Source organism: Hyaloscypha bicolor (assembly GCF_002865645.1).
Source record: "Hyaloscypha bicolor E unplaced genomic scaffold K444scaffold_182, whole genome shotgun sequence".
In the NCBI taxonomy this organism is placed as follows: Eukaryota; Fungi; Ascomycota; class Leotiomycetes; order Helotiales; family Hyaloscyphaceae; genus Hyaloscypha; species Hyaloscypha bicolor.
Window position 1 is genome coordinate 5,822,471 of NW_020194684.1, and position 13,130 is coordinate 5,835,600.

Below are 13,130 nucleotides of genomic sequence, written 5' to 3' on the forward strand. Positions count from 1 at the left end.
CTCCCCCCTTAAAAGTTTGCCGGAGCTTATCAGGGAGGCGAGCTGTGTATCCCCGCTAATGCACGGGCAGGGTTAAATCTTCAAAGCTCCCCCGATTAGCGGCAGCCGGGGCAGGGCTTCATGTCTTCCCCGGCTCTCCTCCCAACTACTTCGTCGCGTGAGCTGAAGAGGACGAGGGGCTCCGGCAGAATACGTACGACCTCCTTCTGCTCTTCTGTATTCATGCTTGACATACAATCTTCTCTTTTATTTTAGAGATCGCGCGCCACAAACGTACACTCGAGACTCACAAGTGACGCAAGTTACCCCGCCATCTCGAAGCTTCAACTGCAACACCAATCACCGAGTCCTGCAACCAACCCTCTTCCACATCGGTGCAAGAATATATATTTGTAATGTCGTTATTGGAAAGAGTAACCTCGTTTGAGTCTCTTGCTCCGGAGAGGGGAAGGGATCTCTCCGAGTCGCCTTCGTCGAGAGACAGGAAGCTGAGCTTCTCGCCACTGCCAGAATCATGGGATCCTCCCATGGTAACAGAAGGCCAGCAGCCAATTGGCGCATTTGAAGTGCCTTATGCTAAGAGAATTTGTAAGAACCTATCTATTCCTTTCATCCCAAGAAGAGTTAACTTGCTAACATAATTCTTGAACCAGGGCAGGTCGTAATCGCTGTGATCTACTGCCTTTTCGCAGCCGGCATCGTCTTTGGATATGCAGCCATCAAGCCGGTCTTGATCCGCGAGCAAGTTTACCGCAACTTCTGCACACCGGACGAAATCAAACGAGGCGTGCGAACCTGTTACGAGCAAGAGATTCATCTAAACCTTATGTTCACAATTGCAGCAGTCGGCACCAACGTAGCTGCTCTCCCTATTGGACATATCCTGGATACCTACGGCCCTCGAATTTGTGGAATCACTGGGAGTTTCTTGCTCGCCATCGGAGCGCTGCTGTTTGCGTTTGCCTCGCAACTCCCGTTCGATGGCTATATTCCTGGATATTTGTTTCTGGCTCTTGGAGGGCCGTTCGTGTTTATAAGTAGTTTTCAGTTGTCGAATGCGTTCCCAAAACACTCCGGTCTTATTCTCGCATTGTTGACCGGAGCATTCGACTCTTCTAGTGCGCTTTTCCTGATATATCGTATCATATATCAGTGGAGCGGTGGCACTTTCTGGCCCAAGAAGTTCTTTTTAGTTTACTTGGTAGTGCCGGTTTTCATCTTGATCGTCCAGATCTTTGTGATGCCAAAAGCATCATACAAAACCATTGGAGAACTAGTGAAGCAGGTTGAAGAAGCGGACGACGTCTACGACGATCAGATTGATGAAAACACGGCTCTGCTCCGCGATGAGCACCAACAACGCCAATCTGTTGTCTCTGAGATCACGGATCTCATCGGCTCGAAATCAGGAGTTACACATCTGAAGAAGGAAGAGAAGAAGAACAAGATCTCCGGTGTCTGGGGAGCTATGCACGGGAAGACAGCAGCGGAACAAATCGCCTCACCATGGTTTATCCTGATTGCACTTTTCACCGTCATCCAAATGACACGAATAAACTTCTTCGTTGCAACGATTAGGAAACAGTACGAATTCCTCCTTGGCTCCTACGGTGCAGCGGTCGAAATCAACACATTCTTCGATATCGCCCTTCCTCTCGGCGGGCTTCTCGCTATCCCTTTTATCGGCGTGGTGCTTGACCACACAAGTACCTTCTTCGTCCTCTCCGCTCTTGTGGCAATAGCAACCACAATCGGTGTTCTCGGCTGCCTCCCCTACACCTGGGCAGCCTACTCAAACATCTGCCTCTTCGTTCTCTACAGACCATTCTACTACACCACCGTCTCCGACTTCTCCGCCAAGGTCTTCGGCTTCCGAACTTTTGGCACGGTGTACGGCCTTATCATCTGCCTTGCTGGACTGTTCAACTTCACACAGAGTGGATTAGATGCTGTGACGCATATGGTGTTTAATGGCGATCCGGTGCCGGTTAATATTATACTGCTTAGTGCAGCGTTTGTGGTGGGAACAGCGCTTTGTGGTTTTGTGGGGTATAGGGCGTATCAGATGAGGAGGGAAATTCTTGTTCATGAGGCGGAGTGGACGAGGGAGACGATTATGCCAGGGGCACAGAGCCCGGACAGATTGTAAAGCATGAGCTTGTACCCGAATTTGTGGAAAAATGAGATTGGCACTCTCTGCTCATTGCATCGCTTGGAGTTTGCGAATACTGATTCGCGGCAAAAGTTGGGGATTGGCGTTTGTTGGGTTCTTGCTACATAGGTGCTTAGGATTTGGAGATCTGGATTGTGCATATCAGAGTCAACATACCGCACATCAAATAACATTGGATTAAAAATTACTCGCTTTCAAAACTACTTCTTCAGTAATCAATGTTCCGTGCTTTCTTGTTTCTTTTCCGATTAACCAAATTTGACTGTCCAACCAAACTTCCTCACACCTTACTTCGATCCCGAACTCCATCTTCCTCACCCAGGCACCGTATATCAGCCTTCACTCTCCTCACGTCCTCTCCTCTATCCCCCAACTCTCGCACCAGATCACCAACCCTTCCTTCCATTCCCGTATTCCCCTTAAAATCCGTCCCTCCCCTCACTCCCCACTCCCCAGTCCCTCACACCTCTCAATCCACTCATCCAGCCGTCCCTCAAGCGGAAACGGAACCATCACTTCTTCCCTCCTGCCCCCTTCCCTCTTTCGCCACAGCTCCTTCACGTCTTGACTCGTACTCGGGTCGGAATCGAGGAGTATAGAGACGGAGGGTGCGTCGGCGAAGGTTACGGCTGTTGGTTTGGAGAGGGAGATGCGGATGCGTTGGTAGTTCCAGGTTGTATGGGTTGGAGATTGTGAAGGGGAATGGGTGATTTGCGACTGGGCGGTTTGGTGGGGATGGTGCGAGGTGTCGAGGTGTGAGTGTGGAAGGGGTTGCGGTTGAGAGGGGGTGAGTTGGTGGGAATGAGCGAGCGGTGAGGATGGTAGAGGGTAGTGAGGGAGTAGGAAATATGTTATTATCCGGTGGGCGAGGTGGGTGCAGAGGGCTTCGAGGGTTTGGAAGGCGGATTCTTCTATGCTCTGATATCCCTCGTTAGTCCTGCCCCGGAGGGACGAGCAGAAAGGGAAGCAGAGAAAAGTAAGTACCTTAACTACAATCTCCTCCAACTCATTGTAAGCATCAACCATCCTATCCCACCTCTCCATTTCCACACTACAAACCACAACCTGCTTTGCCTTCCTCTCATTCCCATTTACCCCAACAATAGTCGGGACCCTTAGCTCGTGGAGCTTCAACACCATGCTATACGCGCTCGGCCCATGGTGCCTTTCCTCATAGACAAAGTCGCCTTTTAAACTGATCCCTGAGCCCATCAAGCTCGCTTTTGGTAACACAACCTCTAACGAAAGAGCATTTAACATCGAGCAGGGGACTAACGGCTCCCTCGGCTTCCCTTCTTTACCACTTTTCGACGCCGATGTCGAGTTTTGATTTGTAGGAAGAGTAACATAGGATGGGATTCTAGGCAGTGTATCGCACCCCGTAAGATAAAACTGCAGATAGCAAACCAAGGCTTTGATATGCATTGGCACAGGCATGACCTCGTCCTCGCATAGCTCTCTGAACTCTTGGCATGCTTCTAATATTGCTTTGGATAATATCCCGTAGTGGATTGTTGCGTTTGTGAGATTGTCGGAGGCGGAGGTGGATGAGAAAGGGTACCGGAGGGAGAGAGCGCAGGATATTAAGAGGGGTTGAGGCTTGGAGGGCCGCCCCCAGGCGTCGCGTGCGAGGGGGAGCGTGGTTTGTAGGTTGTGGACGAAGATTTGGGAGTGTGGTTCGGGGTTTTTGCGGAGGAGTTCGTGGGGCGTTAGGAGGGGTGGCATTTTTGCAGTTTTTGTTTTTAAATAAACGGTGTTTGGAATGAGGGATTTCAAGGAGGAGGAAGAAGGTAGGAGGATGGTGGTTTAATAGGATTGAAGTTTGGTGTAAAGGTGGTTTGAGGTAAAGGCGGGGCAACTTTTTAAGACGGGCAGAATCTGGGGGGCTATTTTACACCGCCTTTCTTTGCAGATCACGGCATTTCAAAATGGCATCCATCGAATCAACTTGAAGCTCTGAATATTGGATCATTGATCTGTTAGAGCTAGGTATGCATATGATACCTTATTCCATGCATGATGGTAACGCCATACCGGCAAACGCCAGCTCCCAGCCTGCCATTCCCTTAAAACGCCATTGTGTTCTCGACCTTTATCAGATCAACCGCCCGGTTTGATTCCTTCCTTAGTGCAGACTGGACATATCCAGGTCCCAACTGGCTCGCTTCTCAGACCAACGCAGCTCCAATGAAACCACTCCAGCTTACAGCTCTCATTATCACAAGCAACCATATCGCCGTAACTAACGCTATGGCAGATGCAGTATTTCCTGTCATCTCCACCCTCATCATCCTCGACATCACCCATTTCCTCATCTCCATCACCATCTTTCGTTGCAGGCGGCGTGACTGCTTCGTCATCTTCTTCGGCAGACCCTGAATCGGCGTCGCTAAGCTCGCTGTCGTTGGTAGATCCTGGAGAATTCTTATGTCCAGGCTTTCTGAGTTTGTTGAGACCTGACTTCTTGGTTTTGCGTAGAGCGCCGCTTTGTCTGCTTCCTTGAGGTGCCACTTTCTTGCTCACCACAGACTTTTGTGATAACCGTGGGCCGGCGCTTCCGGCTCTGGCTGCACTGCCTGGTGTACCGGCTCTAGGAGTATTCGGTGTCATAGAAGATTGGCGTGCGAGGCCACTAGGCGGAAGAACTCCCAGTCCTCCAGTCAATCTTTGTCGTTTGTTGGCTGCACCTAGTGACGATTCTCGTGCTTGTCGACTCATCAACATCGATGCTGCAGGTGTAGCCGGGGCAGAGGAGGATGATACGCCACTCATCTGGTGAGCTTGAACATGTGCTGGTATCATTCGAGGTGGATGCTGGTTAGGATGTCGAGGATTTCCAAGGGAGGCATTGTTGGCAGCAATAGCACCAAGGGGCATGGCTGCAGCGGCATGATCGATGCGGGGTCTGGCCAACTCCGGTTGAGGTCGAAGGAGGGAGGGGATCTCTGGATCATTTGGAAACTCTCCTCTGTCCTGTAGAGCTTTGATATTGCTATCTATCCATCTTGTATGCTTGTCCATGACCTGCTGTGTCTTCTGAGCCAAGGCAATCTTCTCTTCCTGTAGGATCTGGGCTTTATCGTAGTTTTCTTGTATAATTCTGCTGTGGGCCTCTTCTTTAGGGTTGGGAGTGTGGCTTCCATTAAGGCGGATCCATTTCTGGATGGCGTTATCGTTCTTGGTGATGATCGTAAGACACTCCTGCATCTGCCTGTCCTTCTGCTCAATCTCCTCCTGCATGAATGTGATCTCCGCCGGCAGGTTTGCCACGCGATTCACCCATTCATCGAGAACGGCGGCGGCATCCTGATGCTCGGTTTGAGGCATCACGCCCTTCCGATTGTTGAAATCGATGGTGAGATCGTCTCTGGGCATGATGTTAATGGCGGCCCCTCAGGTGCGCCAGATAATTCAAATGCTGGCATAAGTCATGAAGTCGTATGCTCACCTCGAAAGATGTATTTGCCCAGTCCCGCCTTTCTATTTCGAGATGGAGCCCCTTGCCCCTGGCGTTTTCGGATCGGGTGGTGCTGAAAAGTGAAATTGGGAGGCAGGGAAAAATGACGCCGAGGGCGCGATCTGCTCTCGTAAGAGAAAGAACGCCTCAGCCTCGCGCTAGGGCCAAACTCGGACTAGCTTCATGTACGTCAAACATCACTGTGTTTGGCCCAGACATTGATAACGAGACAGAAAATCGTTAGCACAAGCATCTCTAACACCATTCATATTTATAACCTCAAACTTTCACTGAAGATTTATTAAGCTTCATTAAGCTACGCAGAACCAGTTCCAGGAACCCTACTCTTATCTTGCACCCCAGGAATCCTTTGCGACAGCTCCCAGCCCTGGACCATGGCTTCTGGGTGAGGCTAAGGTCGATTTTCGTCCCTTATCGATACGTGGAGGGTAGAGACCCTGCCTCCTACAGTACTGCGGGACGTCAATTCACTGCAATACACTCTTACTATATCCCAATGCTTCGCCTTCCTATCCTCCGCAATCCCTCTCTGCGCGACCACTCTCACCCACGAACTACACCTACAGCGCACAACAGTTGTCCCTCACGCGCGCGCTCCTGAATTCCAAAAGGACGCTCTCAAATAACAAACTCTCCCAGGTGTACACCCGCGCGTGACGTGGATTCTTTGTTGAAATGGTGTTCTCCACAAACAACATCGTTCAAGAGTATCGACCACTGGCTCAACATGGAGAGTCTCACAACGCCGCCCTTCTTGCTAAGGTCAACCGCGAGATTCAAGAGAATGGCATCGTTAGACCGAAAGGATACCAGGTCTCGTGGCACTCGAATCCTGAGATCGAGAAGCATCACTTTGGCCATGCGCATCCAATGAAGCCCTGGCGCCTCACTTTGGCCAAGGGTCTCATCATGTCTTATGGGATGCATGCTGCAATGGATACGTATGTCTCACGACTAGCAACAAGGGAGGAGCTGGAAGACTTTCACAGCGAAGATTACCTAGATTACCTGAAGACTGCAAAGGTGGCAATGCCGGATGATGAGACACCGAAAGATTACAATCTTGGAGGTTCGGATTGCCCGATCTTTGAAGGTCTCTTCAACTACTGCTCCATGTACGCCGGTGCTTCCATCGACGCTGCTCGCAAACTTTGCAATAATGAATCCGACATCGCTATCAACTGGTCGGGAGGACTGCATCACGCCAAGAAAGCTGAAGCATCGGGTTTCTGTTATGTCAATGACATCGTGCTTGCTATACTACAGCTCCTACGAAAACATCCGAGAGTCTTGTATATAGACATCGATGTTCACCACGGGGATGGAGTCGAAGAAGCCTTCTGGTCGACAGATCGAGTCATGACTTTGTCCATGCACAAATATGATGGTCTGAACTTCTTCCCCGGCACCGGAGACCTGGACCGAACTGGACCGGACAATGAAGGCAACCCAGGAGCTCACCATGCGATCAATGTCCCACTCTCAGACGGAATCGATGATGACCAATACGTTTGGCTGTTCAAAACCATTGTCGGAAAGTGTGTTGAGAAATTCCAACCGACGGCAATTGTCCTTCAATGTGGGGCTGATTCACTTGCTGGAGATCGCCTTGGTCGCTTCAATGTACAAGTCCAAGGTCATGGGGCTTGTGTTGCTTTCTGCAAGTCCCTCAACATACCTCTGTTGCTTGTTGGCGGAGGAGGATACACACCTCGAAACGTGGCACGAGCATGGGCACATGAAACTAGCATTGCGATCGGATGCGATGCAACACTCGATCCTATCATCCCGGAGCATACACCCTACAGAGAGCACTTCAGACACAACACCTTGTTCCCCACTCTGGAACAGATTCTTGGCGAACCACGCGTGAACAGGAATACCAAGAAGAAAGTCGAGGACATTGTTTCCACCATCACAGAGCAACTGAGATTTGTCAACAGTGCGCCAAGTGTTCAAAGTCAGGTTATTCCTCCCGACCTTACTGGACTTAAGGATGAAGTCGAAGATATGTTGAGGGAGGAGAGAGAGCAGCAGGAAGAAGCCAGGCGACCAAAAGAACAGGGGTTGGGTGTACCAATGGAATACTGAATGATGTTCTTCAGACCAGCTAGGCGTAAGGAGGTTGGTTGTCTCGAGTCTTGGACATTCGGCGTTTAGATAGCACAGAAAAGATGGATGGATATGTGCGAATGTGCCGAAATGTACCAATATTCCGGATATTCCAATCAATCAATGATGACTTGTACAAATTGTTTCTTTCTGTAGCAACCCTCCTCATCTCTTTGTCCAAGCGTGATGCTGTTTGATTGTATACGATGTTTGAAATGCAAGAAAGCCGCTCCAGTCTTCCATTCCCTTCTATGGTAGAATCTAAACAAGTGTGGCTTCGAAGGCGTTGAGCTGATGGGTATCTATTCTAATCTCAGGGATTGCAATGGGGCCCTTTGAACCTCTAAACACTTCTAATAAACACCTCCACTGCACATATCTTGTTCTCCTCTCCTTTCTCGCTTCAAACCTTCCTGCTCAAGGGAATATCGCCATTGGTAATCTCCTCAATGAAGACAGGGTCTGCATTATATAGCATGACATGAAAGTGCTCCACAGCATGAACAGACTTCAACGACTTCCAGTTCTTGAACCAGATGACCTGTGGACCGTCTTAGCAATTAAGATCAGCCAATTGATCACGTGATACTCACATTCTCCTTTCCAACCTTCCTGCCAAACGTCTCATCAACAAAGTCATCAATCTCTCTCCTAGCCTTCTCCGTCAAATCATCCGTCAATGGATCATCCTCCAACTCAAACTTCGTCCAGATAACCAGGTGCACGATCCTCTCGTCAATCCCATATGGCCAATCATTGTACAGAATCTTGATATCGCTCTCCTTCTCAAAGGGCAGCCCTTCAGCTCGAATCGGCTCCTTCCATCTCAGTCTCTCCGACAATACGAATTCCATCACACTGCCATATTCCTTCTTCAACTTCCAGTTATACGCCAAGTATCGTCGAAGATCTGAAGGAACGCGTTGGAAGGCATCGATTCGATTCTCGGCGATGATCTTCCGGACTTCGGGCCAAGTAATCGTACAGTACAAGGCGTCAGGAGTGCTGATTATAGAGAGGTCTTTCGGATTGAGATTGGCTAGGAAGGGAGGACAAGGAGTTTCTCGTTGGGAGGCAGGGACGTTGATTTGCCAGTAAGGCAAGGGCATCGTGCTGCCCATTGCTGAGAAACTGTGGAGACCAGTTTCGAGCTGTCGGGTGGAGGATGTGGCGTTCTATTATGAACCTAGAAATCTAGTTGTCGGGAGATGCATGTTGATTGGCTGAAAGCAAACACCGAGCTGGGCCGTTGCTAACCGAATGTGGAAAAGGGCTTTTCACAATAAAGTTCCCCTCAGATATGTCGAGTGACGAGAGACATCGATGCCAGGTTGAGCCTTGAGCCTTTTGGAAACATCACTTCACAGTTTCTCTTGTAGAATCCAATTAACTTTTTGAGGCGGCCCATGCTGATACCTCCTCCACTACTGTAATCTACTCGCGTCTCCTATCCGCTCTCTGACCTTCAGCCGCTCAGCGCCTAGACTCTCTCCTCCCCCTGAATGTTCCACAGGCTGTTGCCAGTAACGCCGCCCCACCGCAATCTCCGTTCTGAAGAAACTTTCGGTCCCCCACTACTCCCCCATCACCAACCAACATTACTGCCTCCAGCAAACAAGCTCTGCTCCCTGGCCTCCGATCGAGCCCCAATCTCGGCATATACTGCAGCGACAGGCACTGCCTTGCTCTTTCTCCTAGAAAACGTGGATAATTCCCTCCCTGATCGGCTAGAATAGCTCCACTAAGAGGATCCATATCGCAAAACTCCCACTCAGATCTTTCTACCCGGCTATGACTTCTGATCCCAGCAACACAAGGCAGAGTTTTTAAACAGCAGTTGTTTATATATGCGAAGCGTCCCCATTATTAATTTCTGCAAGTGTTTCCAGTGATGCATGTGTGTTCATGAATTGTTTGCTGTTTCCCTCCCACTCGTGTTGTCTGGTGAAGTGTGTGACTTGCAGTCTCCTAGTTGGGACCAGTCGTTCTTACCTTCTTTAATTGGTCTCCTTGCACTTCACTCATTTGTGCAAGAAATTCCAACAACGGTCTTTACATTCACTCCTGCAGGACCAGAGGTCACAGCCTTGCCTGGGCGGTTATCGGAGGGCATCAGCGGTCGATAAGGGGGACTTCCTAACTTCGGCATCCAGAGTGAATCGGAAGGCTGGATGAACGATACTTCGGAGAGATCGGTCGCTCCTCGACACCTCCACTTCTCAACATCTCACCACCACAATCCTCGATAGACCGACAAGATGGGGAGACCAAGAGCTCATCGCCCGCATGTCAAGCGGCCTTCGCCTCTGCAGCAAGTCCACAGCACGAGACCTCTCTCGCAAGCTCCTGAGCCCGAGGCTGCTCCCCCGGCGGTTGGGTTGGTCAGAGATCCGCACTTGTAGGTTTATTTCCCTTAGCACGAGTCCCTTTCAGAAGTAGTCTCGAACCCATTCCTCGCACATCAGGGTGGAGTGCTCATGAGATATTATGTCAACCCCCGAGATTTTTCGAGCATGATTTGGCCTGCGCTGACCGTGAAATCCACTAGCTGGAAGAGATTCTCGACTGCAGTACACATGTCAGAAGTTACCGGGGATGTGGAGCAAGGCTTGCAGAAGAGCGAAAAGACCAGCGTTGGTACGAAGTATGTCTAAGCCTGAATTCTACAAGCTGGAAAGCCGAAGGAGAGGTACTGACAAGGATGGTAGGGACGAATGGCTTGCACAACAGCACAGAGAGAAGAGACACTGTCGGGTTTTATGTGCGAGCATCACAAGCGTTGTCGTTCTGCTCGTCATCGCGGCAGCAATTGTGGGATGGTACTTCACGAAGGTCAGGAAGATATGAGAGACACCACGGTGGACGAAAGCACGATAACGAAGGATGGAGTAATGACCGCCTGGACGAGTGCCATCGAATCAACAAACCTGGCAAGTTAGGAGCAAGAACCTATGTGTAGACTCTTTACCGGCGAAGAAATCGCTGAGGAAATATTCTCCAACCTTTGGGGGAAAACCCAAAATGTGTATTGATGATCAGAATCCCATCCAAAAACAATACAAAAACAAATCACTCAAATGAAAACCAAACACCTTTCATGTTACATCGAGAATGTGGTGTTTAGATTCGATTCGGTGGTGCTGAACGCCGCACCCGTTTATACCTAACGCTTGTCAATATATTTCAGCCCCGGAAGCTTCACAAGCCGAGCAGCTGCGACTTGCAACAAACCCGACCGTTTAATTGCATCTCACGCCATGTTTTCGATACGAATGGCTGGAAGAATTCAGTTGCGCCTCTCGGATGGGTAAGGAACCTTGTGAGGGAGGAAAGTGCTGCCGCTTCACATGTGGTGCCAAGCTAGTAGAAAACCGGTAGAGAACCATCCTGCTCTGTGTTTTCCTTTTTGCGCATCTTTTTCCTTCTCCATAGAATTTTAATGTTATCAGATCCAAAGGATTCAAGATAGTTAATATTTCCACCGGCTCCGTCCGGACCAGCTATGCATCAACCTAAATATCTATCTCCAACCACTTTCAAAGATTCCCTCACACATCCCTACAATATTAAACTCAAACATAAACGGCATCCGGATTGTAAGAATCAAACGGCCCTCTAAAACTCAAAACAATTTACCAGCCGCCGTCCCTGCCCCCGGAACGAAACACATCCGAACCCCTCGCCTCGTCTCCCCTTTCCCTTCTCACCCCGCCACCTCACGTGACACCCCTCCTTTTCCTCAAAAATCCAAACCCAGCATGTGAAGCCGACGCCACCTTTCGGATGGGAAATCCAAGGCCAATCAAATCCATTTCAAAAGGAGACAAGGTGCGGCGTCACTGGTGCTGGGCTTGAGAGGCGGAAAGTGTTGCCGAAAGCAGGGTTGACAGTTTGTAGGGTGGGATAATTCTTGAACCGGAATCTGCAATACCCGTATGCAGTAGACATGCAACAAAGATTTGAGACCACGAATCAAGAGGAGGAGAGGCGCTGATGAACTTGGCATTATTTTTAGATTGATTTATCCACGCTCGCTGTGAACAACAAAGGCGGTGTTAATTTTCAATGTCTTTGGTTCAACGTGGACTTTGGAGAGTTCGAGGGAGACGATTCCTGGTTGTTCCAGAACCTCAGGGGAAACCAGAGGAAGTAGCTAGATCGGGGGAGCTTTCGTATAGTAATATCTGAAGTAGTCTAACTTGACTTGGGACATTGAAAGTTAGTGCAAATCACATGAGGGACATGACTTGTGTGGCAGCGCAGAACACTCTTCCTTTCTATAAAAACATTCTTTTGGTAATAAAAAAACAAATTTACGGCTTCAAAGTCATGCCGGGGAATTTCTTCACCGGCGGAGCGCCCTCATCCTCGTCCTCATCCTCATCCTTCTCCCGTCCCCGCTTCACCCCACCCGGCTTGCAGCCCTCCTCTTCCTCTCCAAATCCCACTCCAGCCAGCACCCGCGCCCGGTATCTCGCCTGCTATATGGCCGTCAGCATACCCCTTTACTAGAATATGCCATCTGGCTCTAGTACAAGCTCGGATGGAGCTTGTAAATAATCTCCCAGGTATCAGGATGTTCCGAAAAGGGCAGCACAATCGAAAATTCGTACCTCCTCGTCGCCTTCCTCCTCCGGCCCCAGACCGGCCAAAGCCTTCTCCTGCAAATACCAGTTAGCTTCTTGTTATATCTCGGAATGTCCCGACTTGGCCAGGGACATTACGTACCCTCGCCTTTTCAAAGGCATTCTTTCTCTCGTTTCTTCTCTGCGTCTTCGACTTCTTCTTCTTCTTCTTCTTCGGCTTCTCCTCCTTCTCCTCCTTCTCCTCCTTCATCTCCTCGGGCGTCTCCTTCGGCTTCTCCTCTTCTATTATGCGTATCATGCTTAGTAAATATTCCATGCACAATTCGAACAAAAATGAGGAATAAACATACGGGATTGGTTGGTACCCATGTTTGTGGTTTGTGTCTGGCATCCCATAAATAGTTAGTTATTTGCTGTCTGAAATCCTATTCCTGTCATATTCTCTGCACCTCTCTGGGAAGAAAGTGGCATATGAATCGTGCAGCTCAGGCAGGGTAGAGGAACGTACGGAGTTGGGGTTGGTATTGGTTCTGTATATCCATCTCAAGTTAGCGAGAGCTTCGCAGACGACAACAGCACGACGGGAAGAGCAAGAGCTCTCATCTGGGCCCCCCAAGAGACAGGATAATAGTAGGAGTGTGTGTTGGGAAAGACGACGAAATTACATACCGCGTTTGCTTGGGATGATATGCAGCTTCAAGGGCAACAAGTTAGCACTTTCATCCGAAGATTCTACTAACTGCTGACTCTCAATTGCATCCACAGCTGTGCAGAAGATGCA

General features: G+C 49.6%; 8 protein-coding genes across 8 annotated transcripts; 4 read left to right on the forward strand and 4 right to left on the reverse strand.

The window, feature by feature from the left end:
* Positions 1–395: 395 nt before the first annotated feature.
* On the forward strand, positions 396–2,149 carry K444DRAFT_545022 (MFS transporter-like protein Fmp42; the record flags this gene model as incomplete). The annotated part of the gene is made up of 2 exons (XM_024876100.1): positions 396–588; positions 654–2,149. 2 exons carry the CDS (start codon positions 396–398, stop codon positions 2,147–2,149), a joined length of 1,689 nt encoding a protein of 562 aa, XP_024729068.1.
* A 217-nt stretch (positions 2,150–2,366) lies between these two features.
* K444DRAFT_255465 (uncharacterized protein) lies at positions 2,367–3,998 on the reverse strand. The gene is made up of 3 exons (XM_024871354.1): positions 3,158–3,998; positions 2,704–3,091; positions 2,367–2,581 (listed from the first exon to the last, which is right to left on the reverse strand). Exons 1-3 carry the CDS (start codon positions 3,896–3,898, stop codon positions 2,454–2,456), a joined length of 1,257 nt encoding a protein of 418 aa, XP_024729069.1. The 5' UTR covers positions 3,899–3,998; the 3' UTR covers positions 2,367–2,453.
* A 128-nt stretch (positions 3,999–4,126) lies between these two features.
* Positions 4,127–5,543, reverse strand: K444DRAFT_621314 (uncharacterized protein). Its single transcript, XM_024881875.1, has one exon. It carries the CDS (start codon positions 5,498–5,500, stop codon positions 4,274–4,276), a length of 1,227 nt encoding a protein of 408 aa, XP_024729070.1. The 5' UTR covers positions 5,501–5,543; the 3' UTR covers positions 4,127–4,273.
* A 331-nt stretch (positions 5,544–5,874) lies between these two features.
* K444DRAFT_621315 (histone deacetylase domain-containing protein) lies at positions 5,875–8,124 on the forward strand. Its single transcript, XM_024881876.1, has one exon. It carries the CDS (start codon positions 6,327–6,329, stop codon positions 7,740–7,742), a length of 1,416 nt encoding a protein of 471 aa, XP_024729071.1. The 5' UTR covers positions 5,875–6,326; the 3' UTR covers positions 7,743–8,124.
* On the reverse strand, positions 7,840–9,109 carry K444DRAFT_621316 (uncharacterized protein). Its single transcript, XM_024881877.1, has 2 exons — positions 8,357–9,109; positions 7,840–8,304 (listed from the first exon to the last, which is right to left on the reverse strand). The coding sequence occupies exons 1-2, from the start codon at positions 8,882–8,884 to the stop codon at positions 8,167–8,169; spliced, it is 666 nt and encodes a 221-aa protein (XP_024729072.1). The 5' UTR covers positions 8,885–9,109; the 3' UTR covers positions 7,840–8,166.
* A 60-nt stretch (positions 9,110–9,169) lies between these two features.
* On the forward strand, positions 9,170–9,529 carry K444DRAFT_621317 (uncharacterized protein). The gene has a single exon (XM_024881878.1). It carries the CDS (start codon positions 9,266–9,268, stop codon positions 9,497–9,499), a length of 234 nt encoding a protein of 77 aa, XP_024729073.1. The 5' UTR covers positions 9,170–9,265; the 3' UTR covers positions 9,500–9,529.
* A 160-nt stretch (positions 9,530–9,689) lies between these two features.
* Positions 9,690–10,803, forward strand: K444DRAFT_621318 (uncharacterized protein). The gene is made up of 3 exons (XM_024881879.1): positions 9,690–10,161; positions 10,312–10,407; positions 10,472–10,803. Exons 1-3 carry the CDS (start codon positions 10,022–10,024, stop codon positions 10,608–10,610), a joined length of 375 nt encoding a protein of 124 aa, XP_024729074.1. The 5' UTR covers positions 9,690–10,021; the 3' UTR covers positions 10,611–10,803.
* Positions 10,804–12,018: 1,215 nt separating this feature from the next.
* Positions 12,019–12,725, reverse strand: K444DRAFT_621319 (uncharacterized protein). Its single transcript, XM_024881880.1, has 3 exons — positions 12,700–12,725; positions 12,492–12,631; positions 12,019–12,424 (listed from the first exon to the last, which is right to left on the reverse strand). Exons 1-3 carry the CDS (start codon positions 12,716–12,718, stop codon positions 12,335–12,337), a joined length of 249 nt encoding a protein of 82 aa, XP_024729075.1. The 5' UTR covers positions 12,719–12,725; the 3' UTR covers positions 12,019–12,334.
* Positions 12,726–13,130: the final 405 nt, after the last annotated feature.